We start from the raw sequence: 9,720 nt of genomic DNA, 5'->3' as shown, positions 1-9,720 counted from the left end.
CTGCCGCCAGGCGGCCAGGCCGGGCCACCCCTCCAGACCCCTGTCCTGGAATCTCCCTTGGCGCCCAAGGGCAGATGCTCTGTTCCCTCAGCTCATCCTCGAGAAGTCCAGGGATGACCTTTAAATACCCCCCACCCCGCCCGGCTCCTCCCTGTGTCAGTGCTGTTTCTACCCGCGTAGCCACTTCCCCACAGCCTCACCCGCCCTCGTCCATGCTTCCTCACCTGTGTCTGCCTGCCAGTGTCTCCATGCAACCCCCCCCTCGTGTCGTCCCTTTTGTCCCTTCTCCTGGCCTACGGTTAGCTAAGTGTGTGCTCATTTTTTATTTTTGAGTCAGTCTCACTCCGTCACCCAGGCTGGAGGGCAGTGGCACGCTCCTGGCCACCGCAGCCTCAACCTGCTGGGCTCTGGCGATCCTTCCGCCTCAGCCTTCTGAGTAGCTGGAACCACAGGCACGCGCCACCAGGCCCAGCTAATTTTTCTTGATTTATTGTAGAGATGAGGGCTCGCCAAGTTGCCCGGGCTGGTCTCGAACCCCTGAGCTTAGGCAATCCTCTCACCTCCACCTCTCAACGTGCTGGGATGACAGGTGTGAGCCACCGCTCCCAGCAGTGTGTGTGTGTTTAAGAGGGAGAGGTTCCCTCCCCATCCCTGTGCAGGGGCCACTGTGGGGCCACAGGCCCCTTTGTGCAGATTCAAAAGCGGCATCCCTTCCACAGAAACTTGCAATTATTTATTTATTTAGAGTCACTGTTGCCCAGGCTGGAGTGCAATGGCAAGATCACAGCTCACCGCAGCCTCCTGAGTAGCTGAGACTACAGGCGCAAACCACCACACCTGGCTATTTTGTGTGTGTGTGCGCGTGTGTGTGTAGAGACGAGGTCTCACTATGTTGCCCAGACTGGTCTCAAACTCCTGGGCTCAAGCAGTCCTCCCACCTTGGCCTCCCAAAGTGCTGGGATTACAGGTGTGAGCCACCACATCCAGCCAGAATACATCTGTTGGAAAATTGTCATCATTCACTGATAGAGTAAGAACAAGACACTTTTCTGCCATCAGCCGGGAAGCTGTCATATTAAATATGCAAAACTACGATGTCCAGGACTGGGAGCCCCTCCTTTTGTGCAGTGTGCAACCTACACGGTTGTGCACAGGGTCCCAGTCCGTGTGTGTTTGTGTCTGTCTCCCACCTCCTCCCCAGCTGCCTCAACCCCCTATCATGTCCTGCCATGTTACCACCTCCCCCCGCCCCGCCCTCTCCAACTCTCTGTCTCCTACCAACTATGTCTGAATCTCTGTCACAGTTGCCCTCGACCCCGTCTGTGTGCCACCCCAGCCTGGGCTGGCCCAGCACCCTTTCCCATGCCACCAAGCATGGTGGACAGAGCCCCTGCCTGGGACATGGGGAATCGTTCCTTCCCTGGGCCACAGGAATGTCCCCTCCCCTTGCCATGGCACAGAGCCACGATCTGGACATGCCCCAACACACGTCCCACAGAGCTATGAATGAGTCTCGATCTCCGTCTGCATGTGCCCTGTCTGTCCTGTGTGTCCCCGCCCTGCTGCATGTGCCCGAGGGGCCTGCCCGTCCACGGGGGCCACCTGCCTGCTGCTTCTCAGAGGAATGACGTGGTCTGTGCCTGTCTGGTCTGTCCGGGTCAGGGCTGAGCCGGGGGTGGGGTGGGGACCGGTGGCCCCCACTGGCGGTGGTGGCCCCGGACCCCCTGCCTGGCTGCTGCACGTGCTACTGGGGTCTGGCTTGTGCTCTTTTTCTTTGGGGTCAGAAGGGAACAGGCCATCCGGAAGAACTCTGGGACAGGGCAGGAACTTGGGCCAGCCCCAGGAAGGCCAGCTCTCTGGCCGGCACAGGGAGCAAAAAGCCAGGGGCTTGGAGGCACGGGAGAGTCTCTGGCCGTCTCCCTACAGGCCGCCAGGTGACATGGAGTCCCGGGACAGGTCACCTGAGGGTGGGGGACACCCCAGCTGCTGCCGCCTCCAGAGTTCTTCCCGGAGCCCCCCGGGTGGGGTAAGGTGGTCGCGGGGATCCGGGAGGGGTGCCAGGAATGACTGCCCTGGCCTTGGGCTCTCTGCAGAGGCTCCTACGGATGGACCTGCCTGTCGCGGACGACAACACCGTGCACTTCAACTCGACCCTAATGGCTCTGATCCGCACGGCTCTGGACATCAAGATAGCCAAGGGTAAGGAAAGCCAGGGACAGAGGTCAGACAGGTTGGAGTCGGGGCCTGAAGGGAGGGAGAGAGGAGGGCGTGGCCAGGGATTCCCCTGCGCCCCCGCCCAAAACCAGAGGATCCACTGTCCCTGACCGATGGCTATTTCCTCACTCCCCCATTCACTTATTCAACAAACACTTAGCGCGCGACTCTGGTGTACCAGACACCCCTGCGAGCACAGGAGATGCAGCAGCTCACGGTTCCCATGAGGGGTGGGGTCCACCACTGAGAAGGAGAGGTGGTGAGTCCCGTGGGCATGGGCCAACAGGTGCAAAGGCCCTGCATTAGGGGCGAGAGGGGCACCCAGGGCCTGTTGGACTGACTTGTGGACGTGCGTGGAGCGTGCAGACTCTGGGTGTTTCCCGGACGCAAGCCAAGGGGTGCTGGCAGATGGGGTGGGGGGGACGAGAGGCGTCAGAGACACCCCAGGCTGGGGCCCAAGCTCTGAGGGCAGAGCTGCCATATCCTAAGTCGGGGAAGGGGCTAGTGGAGGGTGTGGAGCAGGCTGGGTGCTGGCTGTGGCACACGGAGACTGCGGGAGCAGGTGGGGGCTCTCCCAGCCTGAGGGTTCAGGGGGCCTCCAGGCTGGGCTGGGGACAAAAGTGACCAAGCACCAGGTGCTGACAGATCTTAAGCTGGGAGACTGGGCAGGCTCTCCAAAGGAATGCGTGTCAACTGAGAGACACCCACCCCCTCAGCCAGACACAATGTCCCATCCCCGTGGTCCCAGCTACTCGGGAGGCTGAGGAAGGCGGATTGTTTGTACCCAGGAGGTCGAGGCTGGAGTGAGCTGTGATGGCACCACTGCATTCCAGCCTGGACCACCAAGTGAGAGCACCTCTAAAAAAAAACTAAGAAGCCGGGCTCGGTGGCTCAGCCTGTAATCCCAGCACTTTGGGAGGCTGAGGTGAGTGGACTGCCTGAGGCCGTGGGTTCGTGACCCGCCTGGGCACCTTGGCGAGACCTCATCTCTACATAAAATTAAAAAAAATTAGCCGGGTGTGGTAGCGCGCGCCTGTAGTTCTAGCTACTTGGAAGGCTGAGGCGGAAGGATCGCCGAAGCTCAGCAGGTCGAGGCTGCGGTGGCTGGGAGCGACCACTGCACTCCAGTCTGGGTGACCGAGTGAGACTCCAACTCAAAAACAAACAAACAAAAAAACTAAGAGATCCCCAAAGACTGAGCCCAGAGCTCATTCTCCAACCATGTGGGAGGGTCAGAGAAGGGGCCACTGGGGCGGTGAGTGGAGACCCAGGCAGTGGGGCTCTGAGGCCACATGGGAAGACGGCTTTAGGAGGAAAGGGGCCAGCTGTGTCACGTGCAGCCCGGAAGCCAAGGACGACAAGGCTCACCAGTGACCGGTCATCAGGGTCACTTTGACCAGGGCGGCATTGGCCGCGGGGTCAGGGCCCCTTGCCTGGAGTGGTTTGGGGGCCTGGAGCAGGCATGACATGACTTGGCATCCCATGGGACAGCAGGGCAGAGAGAAGAGCCTGGTCAGCCAAGGAGATGGGGCTGGAGAAGGGAGTAGAGAGAGGAGCCGGGGGATGGTCAGCAGGCTTGGGAAGGGGTGGCCCAGCCAACACCACTGGAGGCAGGGGATGGAAGCTGGGCCTCAGGACACACGTCCCTTCCAAAGTCTTGAGGGAAGATGAGGGAAAGCCAAAGCCAACGTGGCCGAATCAAGGAAGTGGAAGGAAGGCGGGGGCAGGAGGGTGGGTGGCAAGTGTGAGTGCCGAGAATCGTGAAGATGCCACAAGGAGTCCAGGGGTGGCAGCTCCTGTCTGCCATCCCATTACTCTGGGAGGCCGAAGTAGGAGGATTGCTTGAGCCCAGGAGTTTGAGACCAGCCTGGGCAACATAGCGAAACCCTGTCTCTACAAAAAAAATTTTTTTTTCTTGAGTTGGAGTCTCACTCTGTCGCCCAGACTGGAGTGCAGTGACCGCTTCCGGCCACCACAGCCTCGACCTGCTGGGCTCCGGCGATCCTTCCACCTCAGCCTTCCAAGTAGCCGGAATTACAGGCATGCGCTACCACGCCCGGCTGCAAAAAATATTTTTTAAATGAGCAAAACATGGTGGCACATGCCTGTAGTCCCAGCTGCTCAGGAGGCTGAGGCCAGAGGGTTGCCTGCACCCAGGAGGTGAAGGCTGCTGTGAGCTGTGATTGTCACAATCGCACCACTGACGCCTGCCTGAGCCAGAGTGAGACCCCAACTCAAAGGAAAAAGGCTCATGGGGCAGGGCCCAAGGGACACTAGGCTCCAGCTTGCAGTTGTCCCTTCCCGGGGGAGCCACAGCAACAGCGCTTAACTCTCCCTGTGACACGTGGCAACACACACGGTGTGCTGCCAGCCAGGGAAGCTCACTCAAGCCTGAGAGTCCAGAGTTTGCTGGGAGTGGTCAGGCAGGCCTGGCTGACCTCAGCCATTCAGACCCCAGCTCCTGCAGTGTGGAGCTGATCCCACATGGCCCAGGGCCCCAACAAGTCACATTGTTACAATGAACTATACATATACAACATGTCCAAAGACACTCTTACCAGGAAGACATTCCAAAGGCATAAGGTCACCCCTCCCAGGAGTAAGTTAGGGACCGTCCTCTCTTGGGAATGTGCAGGGTTTGGTCAACACAGGCCTTCTGAGCTAGTCCACACTGTGCAGAACTTCTCTGTATGGGCCCAGGAAATTCAGCCTCTATGGTGCCTACTGGATTCCCTGCCTGAGGGCTTCAAGCCTCCCAGGTATGTGCCTGCATCTTGGTTGTCATACATACCCCAGGTGCCCTTCGGTTCCCTCAAGGCCGTCCTCCTTGAATCTCAGAGCCCCTCCCTCTCCTGTCCTCAGGCAGGGTGCCAGGCCCCTCCCAGAGCCCCACAGCTGCACCAGGCTCAGGGTTAAGGACGCTTCAGCAGAGGGCATGGGGGCAGGAAGTGTAAGAGTGGTGAGACAGCAACCCTTTAGCAGACACAAGTCTCAGGAGAACATAACACACTTCCTTTTCAGATGCTCAGTTCAGTCAGAGTCTTGTCACCCAGGCTGGAGTGCAGTGGTCCGATCATGGCTCACTGCAGCCTTGACCTCCTGGGTTCAGGCTATCCTCCCTCCTCAGCCTCTTGAGTAGCTGGGACTACAAGCATGTGACACCACACCTGGTTAATTTTTTTGTTTTTGTAGAGAAGAGGTCTCGCTGTGTTGCTCAGCCTGGTCTCCCACTCCTGGGCTCAAGCCTTGGCCTCTCATAGTGCTGGGATTACAGGTGTGAGCCACCATGCCTGGCCTCAGTTCACATTCCAAACAGAAGGATTAACCTCAGTCATTCTTCAGATCCTTAAAAATTGTGCCACCTAGCCGGGCGTGGTAGTGCGTGCCTGTAGTTCCGGCTACTTTGAAGGCTGAGGTGGAAGGATTGCTGGAGCCCAGCAGGTCGAGGCTGCAGTGGCCGGGGGTGTGCCACCGCACTCCAGTCTGGGCGACACAGTAAGATAAAAAAAAAATTGAAGCTGGGCTCGGTGGCTCAGCCTGTAATCCCGCGCCTTGGGAAGCTGAGGTGAGTGGATTGCCTGAGCTCGCAGGTTCAAGACCCACCCGGGCAACTTGGTGAGACCTCATCTCTACAATAAATCAAAATGAGCCGGGTGTGGTAACGCGCGCCTGTAGTTTCAGCTACTTGGAAGGCTGAGGCGGAAGGATCGCCGGAACCCAGCAGGTCGAGGCTGTGGTGGCCGGGAGCGGCCACTGCCCTCCAGTCTGGGCGATAGTGAGACTCCAACTCAAAAAAAAAAAAATTGTGCCACCATGTTTAGCTGGAGCCTTGGGAGAGAAGGGCAGGTCCCTCCTTCTCTCTCTGTTCCTGTCTCTGACCCTCTCTCTTTTCTGTTCATCTGTCTCTCTCCCACCCCTGGGTTCTTTTTGCCCAGAAGAATCTCCTTCTTGTCTGAGGAAAATCCTCTCAGTGTTTCTCTTTCTTCCAGACATTGTGCCTGGACCCCTGAAGCCTCCCTCTAAGGGGCTCAGGCTGTACTCCCCCACCTCCGCCTACCCACTTGTGTTCCCTCACCCCAGGCGGTGAGGGCAGAGCCAACCACCTGCCTGAGCAGATACAAGCCCAGTTACATGTTAAGATATCCACTAGGCACGGTGACTCACACCTGCAATCCTAGCACTTTGGAAGGCTGAGGTGGGAGGATTGCTTGAGCCCAGGAGTTCAAGACCAGCCTGGGCAACATAGCCAGACCTCATCTCTGCAGACACACACCAAAAAAACAGAAAATAAATCGGGCATGGTGGCACACACCTGTAGTCCCAGCTACTTGGGAGGCTGAGATGGAAGGATTGCCTGAGCCCCGGAGGTAGAGGCTGCCAGGAGCCATGATCTTGCCGCTGCACTCCAGCCTGGGCGACAAAGTGAGACCCCAACTCAAAAAAGAAAGAGCCGGCCGGGCTCAGTGGCTCAGCCTGTAATCCCATGCTTTGGGAGGCCGAGGTGAGTAGATTGCCTGAACCCGCAAGTTCGAGACTCGCCTGGGCAACTTGGCGAGCCCTCATCTCTACAATAAATAAATAAATAATTAGCCAGGCGTGATAGCGCACACCTGTAGTTCCAGCTACTTGGAAGGCTGAGGCGGAAGGATCGCCGGAGCCCAGCAGGTCGAGGCTGCAGTGGACGGGAGCAACCACTGCACTCCAGTCTGGGCAATAGAGTGAGGCTCCAACTCAAAAAAAAAAAAAAAAGAAAAGAAAAGAAAAGAAAGAGCCAAGATCCAGACTAACCTCCCATCCCCCATCAGGGCCAGCTCAGTTGCTCCTTCAGGACTCCATATGGCTGGCTGGGGGCCACTGTCCCTCCCATTCCTCTTTCCAAAGATGGGGGAGCCATGGCCCACGCCCAGATCCTGCAACAGGAGAGCCTCGGGGCTGTGACCTGCCATGGCTTTTGGTATGTCGTATCAGCCTGGAGCTGGCGGCCATGTTGGCTTATTGAACCAGAACACTGACGGAGCACCTACTATATGCCCAGCCCTGGCTTCGACACTTGGGAGATATGGCTGTGACAGACAGACAAAGCCTCTGTTCTCGTGGGACTGAGGGAAACAGGCGACACACCAACACCACGCCTAAGTAGAGCATTAACTGTTCGAAGCTGAGCGAAGAGACAGCTTGGGGCCCAGGGCTGGGCGTCAGGCCTCAGTCAGAGGTACTTCCAGAGGTAGAACCCCCAGAGGACACTGGGAAATGTTTGAATGCACGTTTTGGTTATCACACTAGGAGGGGGCTGGCCCTGGTGGCATCTGGTGTGTAGAGGCCAAGATGCCACTGAATGTCCACAATGCCCAGGACAGACCCCAGGATACATGTTCACCAGAGGCATGAGAATGAGACCAGAGGGAAGCAGCCTTGGGTGGTCTGGGGCATGAGCAGTCTGTGCGTAACTGCTGCCACCTCCAGGGGGCCCTCCTCTCCCCTGAGAGCCCCAGTGTTAATTATTCTGTCCCTGAGGAGGAGTGATGGAGTGGTTCCCATAACCACAGTAAGGGGCCCACCTTGAAATCAGCTAAGGACTTCTCCCCCCCCCCGCCCCTTTTCTTAAGAGATAGGGTGTTGCCAGGCTCGGTGGCTCAGCCTGTAATCCTGCACCTTTGGGAGGCTGAGGTGAGTGGATTGCCTGAGCCCGCGGGTTTGAGACCCGCCTAGGCAGGCAGGACCTTATCTCTACAATAAATAAAAAAATTAGTCGGGCATGGTAGCGCGCGCCTGTAGTTCCAGCTACTTGGAACTGAGGCGGAAGGATCGTCGGAGCCCAGCAGGTCGAGGCTGAGGTGGCCAGGAGCGGCCACTGCACTCCAGTCTGGGTGACAGTGTGAGATTCCAACTCAAAAAAAAAAAAAAAAAAGAGATAGGGTCTTGTTCTCTTGCCCAGGCTGGAGTGTCGTGACACAATCATAGCTCACTGCAGCCTCAACCTCCTAGGCTTAAGCAATCTTCCTGCCTCAACCTCCCAAATAGCTAGGACTACAGGCATGCACCACCATGCCCAGCTAACTTTAACTTTCTTTTTTGTTTTTTTTTTTGGTGAGTTGAGTTGGCGTCTCACTCTGTTGCCCAGGCTGGAGTGCAGTGGCACGCTCATGGACACCCCAGCATTGACCTGCTGGGCTCTGGCAATATTTCCTCCTCAACCTTCCAAGTAGCCAGAACTACAAGCACGCGCTACCACACCCAGCTATTTATTTATTTATTTATTTATTTATTTATTTATTGTAGAGATGAAGTCTCACAAAGTTGCCCAGGCTGATCTCAAACCCGTGGGCTCAGGCAATCCCCTCACCTCAGCCTCCCAAAGGCGCAGGATTACAGGCTTCAGCCACCACAGCCAGCCTTCTGGCTAATTTTCAAATTTTTTTTTAGATACAGGTGTCTCTGGGTTGACAGGCATGAGCCACCATGCCCAGGCTTCCCCACTGTTTAAATTCTAAAGACAACCCAGAATGCGGGCCTCCCTAGTGAAACTGAGGCAAAGAGTCTGAAGTGATTGTTCTCAACCTGGAGCGATTTTGTCCCACAGGGAACACCTGGCAATGTCTGAAGACTTTTTTTTTTTTTTTTTTTTTTTGAGTTGGGGTCTCATTCTGTCGCCCAGGCTGGAGTGCTGTGGCATGATCATGGCTCACCACAGTTTCAACTTCCTAGACTCAGGGAATTTTCCACCTCAGCCTCCCGAGTAACTGGGACTACAAGCACATGCCACCATGCCCAGCTAATTTTTTAATTTTTTTGTAGAGATGAGATCTTGCTATGTTGCCCAGGCTGGTCTCAAACTCCTGGGCTCAAGGAATCCTCCCACCTCGGCCTCCCAAAGTGCTGGGAAGACAAGTGTAGAGCCACTGCACCCAGCCTTGGAGACAGTTTTGATGGTCAGGACTCTGAATGGAGGGAAACATATTGACATGGAGAGCATGGAGGCCAGAGTTGCTACCTGAGGTTGGGAAACCCTGCCCTAACTCCCTTGCCCAGTTGAGACACCAAGAACAGGTGTCTCTATCAGCTTGGGCCACCACAACGAAACACCACAGATTGTGTGGCTTAAACCACAGAAATGAACTTCTCACAGTTCTGAGGCTGGGAGTGCAAGGTCATGGTGCCAGCAGGGGTGGTTTCTCCCAAGGCCTCTCTCCTTGGTTTGCAAGCAGCTACCTTCTTGCTGCATGTGCACCCCTAGAGTCTCCTCCCCTTCTTATAAGGACACCAACCAGCCGGGCTCGGTGGCTCAGCCTGTAATCCCACGCTTTGGGAGGCTGGGGTGAGTGGATTGCCTGAGCCCGCAGGTTCAAGACCCGCCTGGGCAACTTGGCGAGACCTCATCTCTACAATAAATCAAAAAATTAGTGGGGCATGGTAGCGCGTGCCTATAGTTCCAGCTACTTGGAAGGGTGAGGCGGAAGGATTGCCGGAGCCCAGCGGGTCGAGGCTGTGGTGGCCGGGAGCAGCCAC

The 9,720-nt window shown here is 56.7% G+C and overlaps 1 protein-coding gene across 1 annotated transcript in view; it reads left to right on the top strand.

Annotated features, from left to right (window-relative positions):
* CACNA1A (calcium voltage-gated channel subunit alpha1 A) overlaps positions 1–9,720 on the top strand; it is a gene marked incomplete at both ends in the record, with an annotated part of 213,447 nt that overhangs the window by 195,823 nt on the left and 7,904 nt on the right. Inside the window, one exon of the mRNA XM_021708598.1 lies at positions 2,094–2,199. Within this exon, the coding sequence (XP_021564273.1) occupies positions 2,094–2,199 (106 nt within the window). The remainder of the gene's footprint in view (positions 1–2,093; positions 2,200–9,720) is intronic.

Source organism: Carlito syrichta, unplaced genomic scaffold, assembly GCF_000164805.1.
Source record: "Carlito syrichta isolate Samal-C Ts95f unplaced genomic scaffold, Tarsius_syrichta-2.0.1 Scaffold143017, whole genome shotgun sequence".
In the NCBI taxonomy this organism is placed as follows: Eukaryota; Metazoa; Chordata; class Mammalia; order Primates; family Tarsiidae; genus Carlito; species Carlito syrichta.
This window is presented reverse-complemented; position numbering and strand designations above follow the sequence as displayed.